This window comes from Phoenix dactylifera, chromosome 10, assembly GCF_009389715.1.
Source record: "Phoenix dactylifera cultivar Barhee BC4 chromosome 10, palm_55x_up_171113_PBpolish2nd_filt_p, whole genome shotgun sequence".
Taxonomy (NCBI): domain Eukaryota; kingdom Viridiplantae; phylum Streptophyta; class Magnoliopsida; order Arecales; family Arecaceae; genus Phoenix; species Phoenix dactylifera.
In genome coordinates this window covers 1,454,004-1,473,895 of record NC_052401.1, presented here as the reverse complement: position 1 = coordinate 1,473,895, position 19,892 = coordinate 1,454,004, and the positions used below count along the sequence as shown (strand labels likewise).

General features: G+C 39.2%; 1 protein-coding gene and 1 pseudogene across 7 annotated transcripts; both read right to left on the bottom strand.

The window, feature by feature from the left end:
- Window positions 1-753: 753 nt before the first annotated feature.
- Window positions 754-7,892, bottom strand: LOC108511147 (zinc finger BED domain-containing protein RICESLEEPER 2-like). 7 transcript variants are annotated; one of them, XR_005513599.1, is made up of 7 exons: window positions 7,399-7,892; window positions 5,256-6,969; window positions 4,915-5,164; window positions 4,744-4,826; window positions 4,583-4,635; window positions 1,535-1,634; window positions 760-1,389 (listed from the first exon to the last, which is right to left on the bottom strand). XR_005513599.1 is itself a non-coding variant. In XM_026803017.2 (5 exons), exons 1-4 carry the CDS (start codon window positions 7,650-7,652, stop codon window positions 4,753-4,755), a joined length of 2,292 nt encoding a protein of 763 aa, XP_026658818.2. In that variant the 5' UTR covers window positions 7,653-7,892; the 3' UTR covers window positions 1,641-4,635; window positions 4,744-4,752. The 7 variants fall into 7 exon arrangements, 2 of the variants coding, with proteins under 2 accessions (XP_026658818.2, XP_008784138.3); XR_005513597.1 differs by having other exon boundaries at window positions 762-1,389; window positions 1,535-1,585; XR_603420.4 differs by having other exon boundaries at window positions 762-1,389; window positions 1,535-1,585; window positions 4,748-4,826; window positions 7,399-7,891.
- A 1,796-nt stretch (window positions 7,893-9,688) lies between these two features.
- Window positions 9,689-17,748, bottom strand: LOC103703162 (annotated as a pseudogene).
- Window positions 17,749-19,892: the final 2,144 nt, after the last annotated feature.

The following is a 19,892-nucleotide window of genomic DNA, read 5'->3' as shown; positions in this document are numbered from 1 at the left end:
GAATAAAAGAGGAAATGGAGTATTCACAGTAGCCACCAACATTGTGTGCTGAGTGTGGTTTCTGACCCATGAACCAGTAGCTGAGAGAGACTATATAAACTTGGCTCCTCATAGGGGCATTTTCTGTGATAGAAACCCACAGAAGAACCGTGAGATTGAAATAATGGCACATTGCATCAGCTAGATTCGTGGCTCTTAAACTTCATTCACCACTACTGCCTTTAATCTACATATGGAACAGTTATTTCTCTGATCTCTTTAAACCATCTATTTCCTGTTTGCCTGTTTCCACAATTTCCTGCCAAGTCTGGGTGCGTAAATCAATGGCAAGTTGCAATCTAACTTTGAGGCAGTTGGAACATATAAATGAAGCACTCATCACAACTAAACAACCTAAGAAGAAAGAAAGAGCAAGGCAAAAATAAAATAATGGACCAAGTTAAATGAAGCAGGTTTTATCTTGTCATATGCCATCCTGACATTTCATAAGGTAGGCAAGGATACATAAGCCAAAGTCATCCCGGTTATGAAGTCCAAGATGATGCAAATTATGGAAGGAATAAGCACATCGACAGGCATATTATTCCAAATAGGTTTCATCAAGCTATGTTGTGAAGGGTACATATGCTGCATATTAGTGAAATATTAGTCTGTGATGATTGCAATATTAAGCTACAGAATTGCTACATAACGAAAGTATGCTATGTTTGCATGAGTCTACATCAACCAATGTTATGAACACAAGACTCCAGCATAACTGAATTAGCCCATACTACCTACATGTTACCAAAAACCATATAAAATAGAAGAGGTGATATGCTGCTAATTATGCAGAGCAGGGCTACGTTAGTAGACACAATATATTGTCTAGTGCAAGATCCTTTTTGGGCAATGTGATGAATCTAGAACATGATCTTTATCAAAAGGTATGATCAGTTCTAACAAAGAAAATTTTCATTACAGAAGGGTCTTTTTAGATATTTTTACAGATCAATAAAGAAGCAAGCAAGCAAATTGTAAATTGGACATTTATGGTTAATGTGATCTTGCATCCACATAATGAATGCATTTCCTAAGCTGTTCTCAAACATTCAATTCTTGCAATGTTTTAGAATTTGGAGGTTAATTTAATAACGATGCCGATTATCAGAAACATAAAAGTGTACCACCCGAAAAACTGTATCCTACTTCTCGCATGTATCCTCCTATAGATCAACCAAATGCAAGAACTTTTTCCAACCAAACGTATAGGATGCACAAGCATTCATTGCAGACTCTAAAAAAATATACATCTAGAGGCTAGAGCTTCAGAAGGTAATCATGGGAATAACTCCATGACTCGAATATCCAAGAAGCTTGAGGTCTGTTGTTCTCCTTAGCCTAGTCAATCTGAAGCAAAACAGTGGTAGCATTATATAAAAAAAATAAACAAAGAGCATGATCCATATTTCATGAAAAGTACAAGTGATGGAATTAATTATCTATCAATAAAGAAATTTGAAGGCCTTCAACTCCAGTCAACCGAGAGTGATACCTCATTTCTCGCAATAGCTGCCTCAAGTTACTAGGGCGAACCATCTGTATCCTGAGCATAACATTGCAAAATCAGCAACTTATGGACTTGAGAAAGATTCCTGTCACAAATGAAAATAGAATCACAATGCCCCTTAATTATCTTGAGGGACTCGCATGGTAAAGTTCCTGCCCATAGCGGAAAATCTATCATTTGGTCCATTAGACAAGAAAAGATGAATGATTAAGCTTCTAACAGCGATGTGTTTCAGCAACAAGTAGAAGACAAACAAGTGAACTTCAAAAATGATGATATATCATCAAATTTATGATGGCAGAGACCATAATCCAGAAATGGAAGATCGAGTCAACTTCTGTCAGTAAACAGAGGTCCACTTCATCTGAACTTTAAGGATCATATGAGGACACTTTTAAGGCTATCTTGATAAACTAAGTCTTCTTTTCTTCTAAAAAAAAGCTCTGACTCTTACAATACCCAATACAGAAAACGATCAAAACATCTTTGAGAGTCAACTCTAGTGCTTTCAAAATTTCCTAACACAATATACATCTAAAGTAGGACTTACAGACAGACACTAATCCAGCATTAAATAAATTCAAGAAGCTAATGACAAAATAGTTTTGAAATTTTTAGCTTGAAGTTGCAAGAAAGAAGAATTGATCTATCAATATTAACCTATGGGATTGATATAACACCACTAAACTTAGAAAAGAAGAATAAATAATTGAAAATCATGGCTCTCATCCTATGCAAGATCTTAGCCGAAATATCAACTTCAAATGCACTACTCACCAATAAAGTATATTTATAACTATTAAACCTTATTACCACAGCTGATAAACCAATGCAGCTTGAGAATGTTAAACATTAAAATCAATGTCCAAAACAAAATTAATCTCATCTCAAATACCCCCACTGATATTCCAATGCCTTGGTCATTATAGGTTGGTCAAGATCTCGAAATATCCTTTTTCTTAAAAAAAAAATTTCTCCAGCCATCGACCTTGGCCAAAATAATCCCATATTTTGGTCCATCTTGATGTCATTCACTCACCAAGATTGCCAAAATATAGCAAAATGTGAAAATCATAAAGTTATATATGGGTAGCATCAAGAATTGTCAAAACTAAGGGGGCAATCATGTCCATAAAACTTTCATCACAGAGCAAAGCAAGAAGTAGTACAACCATGAATCCTGCAATGACAACAGGGGCATAAGTTAGGATCTAAAGGATCACAATTAAATTCTTGGTGCCTTTGAGGTTCGTGTGGGCCATGGATTGGAGCTTGACTTCACCAAGATAGAAGCGCACAAGACCTATCAAAGTGGATAGGACAAATCAGAAAGGAACCTAAAAATAATGTTTCGAACACCAATGGACAACTACAAGATTCAAGTGATAAAGCTCAATGCGATGATAGATGAATAGAGGAAGCAAGAGGCAACCTGATATACTTCCCCATTCCTGGTGGGATTAGCCCCATTACAAGGCCCAATGAGCCAGTTTAAAAGGCCTGCAGGACCCTGCTAGGCACACACAGGACCCATACAGGAGAAACAAAACTAGTAGATAATACCAGACACATATGGTAACCACCAACGAAAATCAAACCCAATTTCAAATATCATGATACCTACAAGATCAAGGTCACTGGTACGGAGATAGTCGTATGGTGTTGGCCTGTGAGGACATCATTGCAAGCAAGGCAACCTCAACCATAACTCACATGCCTTGATGTAGCTTCTGATGGTCAATAACTTCCTAAGATGTGTTCTAGAAGTTGGTAACTTGTTCCTCTTTGGAGTTCATGCATTCCAAACATATAATTCATGTTTTGTTGGTGGTATGGATATGTTTGAATTCATTAAAAAGTAAAATACATGGATGTCAAACTAACATAATGTTGGGCCACCATGGTTGTCACTGTAGCAGCCAGAGGGATGCACAGGATCTGCTGGCTTGAATGCCTCAGCAGCCCATTGCGCTTGGTTGGAGGAGGTGACTGCCTGTTCTACAGCCATTTCTTGTCTATGGGCTTGTTTACCCACAATAAGAAACTACAGAACCATATGCGAATTCAAAGGTACTCTAAGATTATGAAAATGACAAAGAAGATGAATAGGAGAATAAGTAATCTCGCACCCCACTAAAAGTGCCTCACAGTGAGATGGAATTTCCACTGATTAGATCTCTAACTGACCTTGTTGAGTATGCTACAACAAGTCCATAAGAATTTATCAATTGCAGAGCACTCGACAATAACGAGTTTGGTCCTTGTCCTTCTCGTTACAGTGAAAATCAGCTATTTTGGACCCAAACCCAATCTAATTGAAGATCAGGTCGGGTCGGACTCATGACTACAATTTCTGATCCAACAGGTCATTCGGGTCGGGTCGGATTCATATATGATCCGGACCCAATCCAAAAAAAATTTGGTCCGGTTTGGGTCCGGGTCGGATTTGTTTGTTCGGGTCCAGTTCATCAAAGGACTATATAAAAAAAAAAAAACTCATCAACAATCTGACTCCTGATATATGGATAGAATCAAGAATTGTCAAAACTAAGGGGGCAATCATGTCCATAAAACTTTCATCACAAAGCAAAGCAAGAAGTAGTATAACCATGAATCCTGCAATGACAACAGGGGCATAAGTTAGGATCTAAGAGATCGCAATGAAATTCTTGGTGCCTTTGAGGTTAGTGTGGACCATGGATTGGAGCTTGACTTCACCAAGATAGAAGTGCACAAGACCTAATAAAGTGGACAGGACAAATCAAAAAGGAACCTAATAATAATGTTTCGAACATCAACGGACAACTACAAGATTCAAGTGATAAAGCTCAATGCGATGACAGATGAATAGAGGAAGCAAGAGGCAACCTGATATATTTCCCCATTCCTGGTGGGATTAGCCCCATTACAAGGCCCAATAAGCCAGTTTAAAAGGCCTTAGGCAAAGCCCTCACATGGAGAGACATACAAATCCAAACATTCATTACATGAGAATGAGGGAGAGAGAGATGTAATCACACAAGAGTCTCTTACTCTTCAGTTCGCAAAGTCGCACCCCAACGTTGTCTGGACTTGATAGAAAATAGCTGCAAAAAAATTTTCTTTTTCACTTAGATAATAGATATATAGTAAACTATGCATAAAAATTACAATATTCTTAACAATAGAACCATAATAATGAAGATGATTGTTACCTACATAAGCTAATCATCAGTGCTAATAACAATAGCTGTTTCGTAATCTTCAACCTTGTAATTAGTATGAGGAGGTGGGTCATCTACAAATGAAAAAAATATAAAATTAAAAATTGAAAAGTTTTAAAGCACTAGTATATGATAAAGTTAGAGATGTTCTAGAAATTGAACCTGCAAGATGAGGCAAGGTGTCTCGAAGCCAATCTTGTGTGCATATCAATGCCTCAACCATATCCGGGGATAGGCTGCTACGGAAATCATCCAAAACCCTGCCAGTAGTGCTGAAGGCAGACTCAAATGCAACGGTAGAAACAGGAATTGCCAAGATATCACGTACCATCCTAGACAATATTGGATATTTTGATTCATTGAATCTCCAATAGTCTAGAATGTCAAAATTTTGATCCCCTAATGAATGAACCTGCTCAAAAAAAGTACATTGCAAGTCATTTTTATTAGTAATATTGACTTATATTTTAATGCAAGCATCCAAATTAAAAATCGTAAAATACCTTCTCTTCCAAATACATCTCTATTTCTGACTTGGAAGGTTGGGCAACTTCTTTTTCTCGGATAAATTTTTTATAGTCTTGCAAAAAAAAACTCTCATCTCCTCTACCATGAGATGTAGACACCATCACCTCCACTTGAACATGAGCGACATTTGCACCATATAAAATTGTATAATCATCATAAAGATTTTGAAGAACATCGTACACTTTCTTGATTTCAAATGAAGCACGATCACCATTACCATAGATTTTTTGAAAGCAATACTTAATAAGCTTCATCTTATATCTTGGATCAAGAACAACCCCTACGGCAAGAATGTGAGAGCATTGCTTCCAATATTTGTCAAATTCTTCTTGCATCTTTAAGGCCATCATTGTCACAACTGCATTTGAACTCTTAGATTCTTGAATCAATAGCATATGTATTCTCCAAATTTCATAGAAATACAAATTTGTAGTTGGACTTTTTGTTTGTGAACAAATTTTAGTTATATGATGGAAAACTTTTAAAAAGTTACAAATAATAGTGCCTTGAGACCAATCTTCCTCAGTTGGTGCATCTTCAAAATTAGAATCCTGTGCCTCAAGTCGCATAAACACATCCTTGAATTGTATAGCATCATCTAACATGAGATATGTAGAATTCCAGTGAGTAGGTACATCTATGCATATCTTTTTCTTATCATTCATCTTTAATTGTTTCGCAATTTCCATAAATGTTTCCAATCTTGCTTGAGATGATTTTACATATTTAACAGCCTCACGGATCCTATGAATAGCACCCTCCATAATCTTCAACCCGTCCTTCACAATCAAATTAAGAATATGTGCACAGCAACGCACATGAAAGAACTTACCATCCAAAAGTAAATCTCTTCTAAATTTTCTTTGAAGTTCCATGGCTGCAATTGTATTTGCTGGCAAATTATCAACAGTGATTGAACCCAACCTTTTCTCGATATTCCAAGATAAAATGCAGCTAGCTATACAATCACTAATGACTAAGCCCGTATGTGGTGAAGGAACCATCTTAAAACTGATAATATGCTTTTTAAGTTTCCAATCATTAGTGATGTAATGTGCAGTGAGACACATATATCCTAATGTCTGATTTGATGTCCACATATCGGATGTTAAGCTGATTCTTCCACAGTTTGCCTTAAACAAATCATCAAGTCTTCTTTTTTCCTTTTCATATGCTTTAAAGCAATCAGATGCCAATGTTGTTCTTGAAACAACATGAAATTCAGGTCTAAGGTCCCTAACAAATTTCTGCAAAGCTGGGTGCTCAACTGTTATAAATGGCAACTCCTGTAGAATTATCATTCTTGCAAGATCCTCACGGCTTCTCTCTTGATCAAATGAATAGGGAGTCAACTCATTCAATACAACACCATCTTTTGAAGCCACATTACCTATTAACTGTTTCTGCCTCCTATCAAGACTTTTTTTGGACTTACAGTTCTTTGTGTGTCTGTGAAGATGACTTGTCCCATTTTTAAGATTGGCTGAAAAAATAAAATGGCAATAATTGCATTTGGCCTTGTCTTTTTGGTCTTCTACTTCACTATAATGATTCCATATCTCTGACCTCCTTTTTTTGCTCGCTCGAAAGCTATCTGTATTAGAGGGCTTCATAGCTTGAGAACTACTAGAGCAAAGTGTTCTTGAAACTTCAGCTGTGTTTTCATTGCTACCCATCACGGACATTAACCTATTTTCCACATAATTCAATAAAACTGTATAAGCATGAAATGCAAGTAAATGATTGAGAGCTTGTTTCAATTATGGATCGCTACTCGAGTTTTACAACTTTTGGAAAGATGAATCTTTCTTTCCCAAAAAAGTTAAATCAAAAGCATCTTACACCAGAAAATAGTTAAACAACTGCCCTAATAACATCTCAAAACAAGATTCGGGATGAAACTTAAAAGAAAAAGGAAAAAAACCAAGAACCAACAAGAACTGCTACAATCCCATGAAGATCTAAAGAACTACTAAATTCATTAAAGAAGATGAAAAAGAAAACAAAAGGGCATCCAGTTTCAATACCATATCCAAATTTAAACAAGCTAAATACGCATCAAGAACCCTAGCAAACAAAACCAAGAACCCATCAAGATCCCGGTCAGTTCAACCTCACCTGTGGGGCAATCGGCTGAAGCGGGCCTCAAGCTGGTCCTTGAAGTCGGGATTGGAGACGGCCTCCCCATTCCCGTTCCCCACCAACCGCGTGAAGATTTTGTTCTCGATGTCGTTCGCCGCGATCCCTCCCCCACCGCCGAGACCGAGCCCTCTCGGCGGAGATGAGCTCTCCCCGACCTCTTCGATCGCCTCCTCCGCTCCTCCCTCCATCCCGGCCGTCCGGAGATCCACCTCCCGTCGCGGCGAGCCCATCGGATGGAAGCCCAGAGCTATGGTCCCAACGACTGAAGCAATGGCGATAGCGAGGCGAGGGAAAAAAAGAGGAGCCTATAGCCGTGATATAGGGGCGGGCCGGCGGGGTGGGTTGCGGTGGCGGTAGAATGGTTCTTTTGGGGGAGCGAGTAGGGCGGGAGGCGATCGAAAGAGCGCGAAACGTTGGAATGAAACCTTTCTGGAATCTTCGAGGGCAGAAAAAGAAATAAACAAAGGAAGGTAAAAAGGTTCGGGTCCGGGGACTTGTATCGAGAGGAATCAGAGGGTAAGGTCCGGAATTCCGGATACACGATTTAAGGGAGAGGAATATGTTATACGGGATCCGATCGTTATCCTGGATAGCGGGAAGGAGTGTTGCCGAGTCCGGCCTCCATTCTTGCAAATGCGCACCGGCCGCCGAGGCACGCATTTGATTTGCAGAAAAATAAAATAAAAAAACATCATAAAAATATTTTTTATAAAGTTAATATATAATATCTAAAAAATAACATTTATATACATATTTAATATAAAAAATAGCATATTAATAAATAGTTTATATTTAGTTGAGCATCTATTTTTTTAAAAAAAAATATAAAATATATACTATGCTATTATTAAAAAAAAATAATCCTATCCAATCTAAATGCTTAAGTTTATTTTAGAAAAAAATATATCTTAATCTCTAATTGGTAAAAAATAATTTTTTTCATGTTCTATAGGTTTTTTTCCCCATTAAATATGAAAAATTAATGGTGGAAAAATTAATCAAATAAACAAGGATAAGACCCTTATTAGCTCAATTTTCTTTGGGGACCAGCTGGGATAGATTCACATCCCTCTTAGATGCATCTATACTGCCCTACTTGCACACTGCACAGGATTTATTTATTGGAATCTTAAGGATCCAAGAAGATATATCATTTTTATGCCTGCTGACATCTAAAACCGTCATTGCATGGCTCCGATTGAACCATTTATTGACCATTTAGGACCAACTAGTTAGCCAATCATCTGGACGAGATAAATAGCATATAGTCTAAGTACTATTCAACTGGTTTAGACAGGTCAGGTACCACTTGTGTTGAAGAATCTAAGTATTAATTTCCGGTGCCACTTGTGTTGCTCCCATAACTGACATTCATACTTGAGGGCCCATGTCTCCTCATGAGCATCTTCCTTCCTACAAACAACAAAATTATCATCTGCCTCCATATGTCAAAGCCAAAGGTACTAATAGGTTTGGTTTTGCATGAATGGATCCTTTCTGTCTTGCTATGATATAATTCGCTTGCTGTGACATCTTCATTACAGATGGCTGCAAATTCTTGAGGAACAGATCTCAGCAGTAGTAACACAGAGTTCTGATTCATGAGCATTTTGAACCTATGGTGCTGTCCCATAGCGGAACCATATTTTGCACTAAGAAGTGGACCAACAGTAGCATAATCATATTAGCATCGTTTGCTTTCATAATTTAGTGCCAGTGTTTTGTAAAATGAGAATAACTGGGGCAAAAATTTTAAGGTTGAAGTGTGCTATATTTAGTTAGAATCATTCGCGTTAATAGTGAGAAGAGGCACAAAGATGAGGTAAAACCATTTGAGATCAGGCATGCGAACATTAAGCACAAGAAGGAATAGAGTAGCAAGGCATGATTTTAGGATTGCATTCAAATTGAAGGACCAGAACATAAATTAACAGTCACTTTGATACACACGACTACCCTTCTCTTTTGTCAGAAGCCTTCCCTCCCTGTGTACCAGTGAATTTCTATACCTTCAAGCTCTACCACCGCACGCTGCAACTGCCGAGCATCTGCTGGCTCCCCAAAATCATTAACATGTAGTAACAAATCCAGTTAATATTTCAGCAGGCACTGCTGTTATTTAAAAGCTCTCCAGTTCAAGAAGGTGGGTTCATCTAAAAACAAGAGAACGTTGTTGAGGACGATTGACATTCAAAACCAACGAAATGTGTAGTTCTGTCCATTGCAACATTAAAGCAAAAATTCCATATCATGTGTTTGAAAGAAGGAAAAAAAATGCTGCCTCTGATAAATGTTAGATAGCATTTCTCATACCGCCTTTCATCCTGAAGAAGAAAGGTCTCTTAGCAACTTCTGTACGGAGTTACAATAAGCATAGAGAAATATCAGTCTGAATTTTTTAAAACAAACTTCCAATCAAATATCTTGGATACAGATATTATTGTAATTAACACAAAAGAACAACAATTCCCTAGGAGACATGCATTAGTATACATGAACTATGCTTCACATTGGCTGAATTCCTTTTGGAGATATAGTCACAGGTAGCTGAAACTGTAGCTACAGATGATTATGTCCTCACATGAAGTCCATCGAATCACTCAGGGAGGGACCACTCAGAGACTGGCCATTTGAAGAACTCTGAGATGGAGATTGATGGTGATGTTGAGCCTGATGTCCGCTCAGGTGAGGTAACTGATGTGAGTGGGAGAAATAGGGTGGCACAGTCTGTTGAAGTCCTCCATTGAAGCAATTCCCATTGATGTTTGGAAGCTGTCCAGTTGCTATCTTGAGCCGCTGCACTTCTTCCCTCAAAGCCTCATTCAAAGCTGTACAAGAACCAAACACAATCAGTAACATAAATGTAATAGAAATTCTCCATATTTAGCGTTGGTGTCTTCAAGTAGCAGATAGCAAGTTGTTTTTCTGTCAAGAGCCCCTGCACCAAATAACTGACCACAACCTGTGAATCTGAGAACAATAAACAAGATTACGGCGTGAAATTATTACAATCTTTCCATTCTTCTACTGAACATTTTGTGCACTAGAATTAAGATCTTGCACACTTTTTGCCAACTTACACCGCTACAATTTTCAGTGGTTGGTAAAAGCAGACAGTTTTTTTATTAGTCAAGCAAACACCACTGCAATCCTATCAATTTTGTCAGATTGATAAATGAAACCAAAGATAACGGACAACTTCGTGTTCAATGTAGCTAATCACCTAATCCTTCTAAATGTGGAGTTTACAGGAAGAGTTAAGGCGTCATATTAAACTAAAACTCATTATTACGTATCATGGGAATTTTATAATCTAGTTGTCAATGTGATGGCATATTGAAAATGCAAACACCAAAATTTTAAGCTTAGATCAGCATAGAGGACATTGAAAATGCATCAGAGACATACCATCACGAAGTTTTGCTTGTTGTTCCATGGCCTGCAACCGCAACTTGAGTTCTCTGTTCTCTGTCGTCAAACCAGTGGTGTCTCTCTGGAATATTATATAAATTGGAAATTTCATCGTTGCACTAATGCTGAGTTAAGTAGTCGTGCATATGTCAAGGTATCAAGGAAATTTTAAAGGACAGTAAGAAATACAAATAAAAAAAGTATACACTGCAGTTGGTCATCTATGCAGAAATGTAAATTGTTGAGTCTTACTGTAACAAGAAAGTATTCCCGATAAAAATACTTTTGCATAAGTTTTCAATCTCATAGGGATATAAAGTAACATAAATGATATTATTTTTTGACCATTCTGCCGTATATCCTGTCATATTTGGAAAAAGATACAAGTACAAGATCAGCCAAAAAATGTCTGAATCAAAATGCCAATGCCCTTAAAACTAAATAGATTAAAACCTTGACCTTTCCTTTTTAGTCAAGGCAAAACTTCCCAAGATAGTAATGGTGGTGTTATTGATAAATTACATCTAAACATAGGTATGATGATGAACAAGAAACTATCAATAGAAATCAGCATTTGGATTCGTGACTCTTCAACAGTACCCTGTTCTCCCATTTTTCACTGTTCAATCATTATTGATAAAAAATTACCTTGGAGAAGCCTTCAAGAAATGTCCCCAATATAATTTACAATGAGCCTGAATCCTGAGTACGATGTGCATAAGATGCAGTAACTGAGGGTTCAACAGTATTACCTATGGACCTGTTGAAGATTTGGTCTACACACTTCCTAGACACTTTTCTCTACAAAAAAAAGACTCTTCTGGGCCTGTTTGGGTAATCTAGAAGGAAATCCAGCCCAATCATGCTAGATTTGTGGATTAGGCAGTCCATTTGGGCACGGCCTGCATCAAGCAAATTCCTCCTAATTCATATCCCCGGAGGGAGGAGTGGGGGCCGCACGCACGGCGGGGGGGCACGGAGGTGGTGTGGTGTGGGGGTTCCGGGCAATATGGAATTTGGTTGATATGGGCTATACCCAAATAGGCTGTCTAACCATTGAATACAGTAGGTATAGGCCAGATCCCTTGCTAGATTATCCAAACATGCCCTTAGTTTTCTAAAAATACAATCTTTAGCATAGTTCTATCTTCGAATGATTTTTTGTTTTGTTTTTTTTTTTGTCCAAAGTTACCTCTTTAGGATTTGTCTAACATTATGCAATCACTGCCGACAAAGCCTTTTGATAATTAATATCAATGTTATGAGGTTTGCATTTCTAAATGATATTTTGGCTCGTAACTTGTGCCAATAATGTGCGGCAATGTGCGCACTGCTGTTCGTGAGTATGTATCAACTGAAAAGCATGAATTTTGGTTTTCAGGTCCCTGACACTTCCTGTTGATGGAAATCAAAGCTTGCATCTCCAAGTTTTTTTTTTTCTTACATGGACATAATGGGGAAAAAGATCTCATATCCTTGTCCAATTCATTCCAAATTTGCTTGCCACACCTTCTTTGCTTTCTCAATTTACCTTTTGATCTGATCAAACCTAACATAGATCTAATCTTCCTCTTCCTTACCATTGCCGATCTCATCAACTCTATAACTATAATAGCAACTAAAGTTACCTAAGTAATAAACAAACTTAATGACAATTCCTCCAATCATACCACCAATCCATTTTGTTGAAGCACCTTGACCATATTATCTATCACAATTAAGCAGTATTCTAAAATAACATTTTCACAACATTCTTTGAGAACTCTCTTTGCCAACACTGGTTGGTAGGATTACTCTAGCAAGAGCTAGGAATCTCCCCATGTCATGGATCCAAATTTTCCATTTTAGCTTCTTAACCGTTTGTCTTAGTTCAGTTCATGGTGCATATTCTCACAAGTGACGCAATTTTAAGGCCATGGCCTTTTATTATGCTCTTGCCTTGCTCTCAACTCTTCTACAGCTTTTCAAAGGAAAAGTGGCAGCAGTACCTTCCTACCCTCCCTGCCACTGTAGAGAATAGGCATCAGAACCTACATATATACTATTATAAATATGCATACACATACATCATGATAGTAGATTCTCAAAAGGTAAAGGAGTAAAAGGAAACAAAGGCACAGGTTGATTGACTTCAAGTCCTTAAGATGACATAATAGGTTGCAAGAGCTCCAATTTGCAACATTCCCTAATTATACAGCTCAAACCATAAGAAGGGGAACAATATCAACCATCTACCATTAAGGCACTTAGCAAATGCTCAAAAAAACTCTTAAAAAGTCTTAGCTTCTGTGATAGGAATCTTTGAATTAGGTTCTCCTTGTACTTTCAGCATTTTGCTTGGTTTGACGGTTGAAGTACCTGTACCAGTATACTTCAAAATTTGTCTTTTGGTAGATAGTCCTAAATGCTTCTTTTTCTTTAAGCACTCACCTTTCTTTATCCATACAAATTTATAAAACATAAATTTTCTTAAGACTAGTTCTCTTTTGACCAGAACTGCTAACATCAAGCCCATCTATTCTTACTGTAGATGCAACCAGTCCATCTTGCAGCGAACAAACTTTGGAATTCTTGATTAGATGATAAGCAAATTAGCTTCTAAAATTTTTCCAATAACCCCAAAGCCACTTTAAAAACAAGATAATATGTCCTCATATGCCATGTGAATGTCCATTCATATCCTGAATCAAAAAGATAACTTGCTATACCACTGGTGCATATCAAACGCCATATTTTATCCCGAGCCAAGTAAGATAAAAGAACTAGGTACGTCATTTATTAGTATCACATCAAAGATCCAATTTACATGAACTTTAGCTGCAAGCATACCATAACACATGTTAGTGCTTATTATACATTTATGTGCCTAAACCCGCTTATGAACCATTCATACGAAATTAAATATTTCATTAATGTAAATATGCTTGACATTATTTGGACATTTCTGGGTGAGGACTATGTAAGTAATCCCAACAAACACATATAGTCATTATTTAAAATCTAAAAATGAATTTAAGGGCAAGAGTGGAAATCTATCCGAAGAACAGATGCCAATATAACAAAAAGAACATTATAGATAATTTGATTCTATGTGCCTGCTCTTCTTTATGTGTATGTGCACGAGCCCCCACCGGACCTAGTTTAAGCGTGTTTAGCTGATCAGGTCAGTTTCAATCAGCTCAAAAATATTCAGATTAGATTTCCTTAAAACTTCTGATGCAAAATAGAACTATTAATGAAGTACAAAAAAGAACTGGAAGTTGTCACGGCATATATACCTTTTACTGCTACAATGATTTCAGAAAAAAACACATTTTCTGATCTGCTGACATCAAACTACGGAAAAACACCAGGGCTACCAGCAATAGAAGACCTTAGAGAAGGCATGTGGAACACTATACAGAAAAGTTTACAACTCAAGCTTCAAAACCGTATCATGCAGAAACCCCAGGAATGGCCTAAGTTGTAATACCAAAAACCAAAAACCAATATTCCACCTCCAACCAATCCCAATATTAACATTTGCAATTCAGCAACTATAATTTCTATAAAAAATGATAGCACCATACATATACAACCAACAGCTATCTATTTAAAAGAAGGAACAAAAAAAAAAAGACAGCCTATTTGATGGTAACATGTTTGTGTTTGCTTAAGGTTTAGACTAGGTGCATATACAAGAATGTAATTAAGAAGACCCTGATAGGATGTGCAGTGTGGAAATTTGCACCAACATGTTGCAGAAAGAAGATCAAATGGCTAGCAAAACCAAATGGTGTTAAAAACCACAGTCAAATTGTATGAAGAATTCCATACAAAACCAGGTATCAACCAAGAACAATACATATACAATCTACTCGAGCAATTATGAGATTACGTAATTCTAATGATGCAATGACAGCGTTCACCTCTTAACTAATATTTTTTTTTTTGGGGGGGGGGGGGGAAGCATTGAGTTTGATAGCTTATTCTCAGAGCCACCTTGGCAAGGTCCAACATAGATATACTTGGCACTTGCTATAGATACAAACAGAATGAACTATGAATAAGCGATTTAAAATGTAGCAGAATAATATCAGGTTGGAATATTGTAGCTGGCAGTAACAATCAGGGCCGACCCGAGCCCTAGGCGACTGAGGCGGTCGCCTAAGGCCCCGGGCCAATGGAAGGCCCCCGGGAGGCTGACCAAAAGGAAGCAAAGGCCCCGATCTGGGGCTGGCTACGAGTCTTCTCCCTTGATGGAAAGGAGGTGGAGAGTTTCCTGGCCTGCATAGGGGCAATTTGGGATGTTGGGGACAGTAGTTTTGTTTTGGGTGGGGAGAGCGAGAGAGAGAGAGAGGAGGGATTTGGTTGGCTTGATAGACGCCTGAAGCCACTCTTATCTTTCATCCATTCTCTTTTTTGGTTTTGGTCTTGGTTTTCCTTCCCTCACATTACTCCTGATCCAGCTGGGCCATCCAGAAGAAAGATAGGGGGATTGGAGATGGACTTCTTCGAGGGTGGAGATTCTTTTAGTTTTCTCCTCTCGGTTTCTTCTCCCCTCTTGGGTGGTAGAGAGAGAAAAGGAGGGAGGGGGTTTAATGGCTGCTGTGCTGTGATGTTGCAGTTGCCGCTTGGGTACTTACTTGAAGGGGAGATGGTGGGATGGGGTGAATTTCCCATAATGACCCTACTTTCTCTTCTAGAGAGGTTCTTTTATGGAAAAATTCTTTTCTTTACCTTGCCATGAAGTGCCATGGGATGACCTTTTCCTATTTGGCTCTTGCTTGACATGGTAAACAGTATTGCCAAGCATTATCTCAGTTATTTAATCAGTTTCATGGCTCTTCATTTAGTATAATTACTTTTATGTGCTTCCATTCAAGAATTATATTAAATTAAAAAGGCTTCTTGTCTATCTTTTGTTAGATTCATGTATCTTTGTTAAAATAGTGTACTTGATAGCTATCTATTTTTATATATTTTTTAAGTATTTTATATTTATTAAAAAAATTATTAAAAAAAAGGCCTCGTTCATTGGATTCGCCTTAGGCCCCAGAATGTATTGAGCCGCCCCTGGTAACAATCTTGATCAAATAATCAAGTGAGATGCAAACACATCATACAGGAAGCAAGCCTGACACTACTAAATTAATCATTTTCTCAAGTGCCACATTAAAAGAATTTTGCTCAGATAAACATGAGAGTGGAAGATGATAAGCAAAACAAAATGATTTATCAAAGTCTAAATGAACAATGAACTGTTGTAGCCAATTTGACTCCTACCTGTAGAAGCGTTAGCTGTGCTGACAGAGAGGTTGCCTCTGTCTGAAGTGTCTGCACCTTCCGTTCAAGTTCGCTAGTGTACCGAATCTTCCTCTCCTTTGATCTGGCAGCAGATTGCCTATTTGCAAGAATCCTATAGAAGGTAATCTTTACTTCAGAAATATAGTTTAGCAATACTATCACAGGAATCATACAGAATAAGCATGTCGAGTAAACATAAAAATAGCATACGAGACTAGTCCACCCTAAAGTATAGATCCCCTTCATTTTTCAGTACATAACATGCAATCGACGTTCTTTTCAACCTCGTAAAGTGAGGTACAACAGATGCTCACGCAAACTTCTTATTTTTAAGGAACAAGAAGGAAACTGGAAGTATGGATTTTTGAAAACCAAGCAAGAGGCAATATCCAAAAGAATATAAGGATAGCATATCTAAATTTAACAGTTCTCCGAAATCTCATCTCAGAAAGAAGAGAACATCGACAAAAATACCAAAAAAGAGGACTTCTTGGGAGGACGATATCGACAAAAAATCACAAAAAGGGGGGATTCTGGCAATGCGTAAAGCCGTTCACGTATCAGAACATTGGAAGCCCTCGACTTCGCAAACATTCGTGTAGGAAATTAATTTATATAACAAAGATATACAAAAATTTAGCAAACAAAACCCCTCAAATACCCCATCAAGTAAACCACGATAGGATATTGCTCGATATTAAAGAATCCCAATGGCAAACTTGATCCACAGAATTCCCCAATATTATATCTAAATGATAAGGATGGCAAGTCTCAATTCGAAGTTAATCGATAAATTACGACTCATAAAACCCCCACACAATTCGAACTAATCTGGATACGAGTCCCAGAATACAAATTCCCAATATCCTAACTTCAAGAAATCTCGTGAAATTCAAAGGTAGAAGAAAAGAAAGTAGAGAAAATCAAGCCTTTTCGCCCTCTTGGGATCGATCAGGGCCAGCTCGGCGAGCTTATCCGCCGCCATCGCTTTCTTGGCGTAATCCGACGACGACGAAGCCGACTGCCCTCGAACGGCGAGGTGGCCCCGTCCATTGATCCGCTCCGTCGGTGAAGCCCCCTGCTATCCTGTACCCCGTCACCGCCGCCGCCGCCGCCGCCGCATCCGCCAGCGGCCGGCGCCCCCTGGAACGCCAACCCCTCAAAGAACGCGGCATCGACAGAGAGGCTCCTGAGGTGAGCACCTCCAGCAGCCCTCCCCGCCCTCCTCTGCTCCCCAGCCGGCGGATCCGACCTCCTGGATTCGACCGGCGGCGGGCCTCCTCCTGCAGCGACGGCGTCGCTGGCGGAGAGGCTGTCGTCGGAGAGTGAAGGGAAGTCGATGTCGGAGATGCCGAAGTCGGCGTCGGAGTCAAAGAGGAGGTCATCTGGCAGGTGGAGGAAGGTCTCGGAGTGAGCGCGCCGGTGGCCGCCAGCGCCGCCGCCGACGCCGCGTGGGTTGGGGGGGATCAGCCCGAAGCGGTGGTTGGATGGAGGGAGTCCGGTCGGGTCCATCGTAAGCGCCCACGGAACGAGCTGCGGCCGAGGGAGGAGGAGAAGAAGCAGGAGGAGGAGGAAGCGGTGGAGATGATGGGGTGGCGGTGACTTGTTACTCCACTGGTCGCGGTCAGTGGATTCAGCATGCTGTAAGTCTAATGTTGCCAACTATCGACCGTTTGATTGGAAATGGATGGTGATGTATCATGTATCCGGATGGGGCGACATAAAGAAGTGGTTCGGCACAACTCATACGGTGATCGAGGACATGTACGTACGGAGAGTTCTAAAGAAGTGGTTCGCTTCCCCACGTATTTCGAAACCGGGGCGTTATTCTAACGGATCCTCAACAAAACCGTTATATCCAACGGCCGTTATTCACCCTGAAATGCATGGCTTGGAATTTCTACTATTTAAATAACAACGATTATGATAACGGCAGTTACAACCAACAAGAAATGGCGGGCGATAATGAAAAATAACAGCGTTATTTAAATGCCTTTATAAATATTTCATACCGTCAGAAAGGTCTGCAGGTGTGAAATGCTGGGGGAAAGAACGGGCGTTCCGTATGTTTGACTGTTTGTTATTCTATTGGTGGCAGGGTGGACCGGCATGATCCGCTGATGTAAGGCTTGGAAACTTTTGATCCCCTCTTCTGGGAAAAATTTATTGGTTGGCCCACATGACAACATCTATTGGCTCGATGGACCAGCACAACCACAAACCAACACACACAAATCCATCACTATCCCTCCATTTTTTATCTCTTTCTTTTATTTTTCTCCACGTGTATCAACATTGGTTTGCAGTTGGATACTTGGATTGATCCACCATTGTGCTAGTAGACTTAATCCAAAAAAAAAAAAAAGCGATACACATTAAACTGGTTTGCGGTTGGTATTGTAACAACTGAAGATCTGTATTATTTGGTTTCGGTACCTTCGCTTTTTCTATGATTAGATTGGTCGGCATTTGGGAAGTACTTGCTATTGAGCGTAAAACAACTTTCCAACAATCTCTACACATCTAACTCTAGCGTTTGCTTCCGATGGGGAGCGATAACCAATATTGGCTAGCGAGTAAGCTGCATGATTATTGTTGCTGGAAACTGGACCCGAGGGTGACCACGGACTGAGGAGGAGGAGATCCGGCAGGGGGGGCAGCGGTGGACAGCTTTCTCCGGAGGATCTGCAGAAGCCGATGGCCAGGAGTTCCGGCGCTGATCCTCCAATGCTTAAGTCAGAAGGAGGTTTTTGGTGGAGCCAGTAGAGAGGTTGAGTAAAAGAAAATATCTCTTTTTAGAAGGAAGAAGTCCCTTTTTTATAAGAGGGGTGTAGGGGTTACCTGTGATTGAACGTGACTGTGCGAATTAATGAGTTACCGTAATGATTAGACGTGATCGCGTGAATTAATAAGTTGCCGTGGACGGCCCGAGATTTTAGACTGGCTAGAGGTCCGTTGAGATCGTGTACATTTAATCGTTGACAGTCGCTGGCGCGGAGATCGCGGGATTGGACCCCGGACGAGGAGGAGGGGGACTTGATTTTTGGTGGACTGGAGGGGTCTGCTTCTTCCTTTGACTGGGTCTCCTTTGGGCTTGAGGTCGATCGAGCTCAACTTAACCGAGATTAAGGCTGCAAACTCTGAGGCCGGGCGCACTGAAGTTGGGCGTCTTGAGGTCGGGCGCCTTGAGGGTTGCCGCCGTCGCGCTCGCCATCAAGTGCCGGCGATATATCCACGTGTTTTGAGCAATCCATTTTTTTTCCAACAATTATTTATGATAATTATTCGTATACTACATGATGATTTATGATAAGATAGATGTATTTCATGTATTTTACATATTAATTCTTTTTCAACCGAATCTCAAAACTGGTGGTTTCAAGATATTATCTCATCATATGTTATTTCTTTTGATTATTTGTTTTTTTTTTTTTTTGACATGAATGTGAAAACTGGTATAGCAATTTATGTATCTTGCACAAATTTCAATGCATTTCATTTTTTGTTATAGATTTTGAAGTTATAATTATGCGAACCAATATTTGGTGTCACCAGAAAATCATGCAAAAGATATAACCCAGATGTTTGATAAACAAAGTTAATTATACTAATACCAATATACCATATTGTAGAAAAATATCATTTACAAGATGCACCCGCGTCAAATTGCTCGAGGGTCCCATCTTTCCAGTCTACGTCTGCTGGTCTACTAGAGAACTGACACGTCAACATCGGTAGGTGGCAAAGTTTAAAACCTGGACCATCCGGTCGTG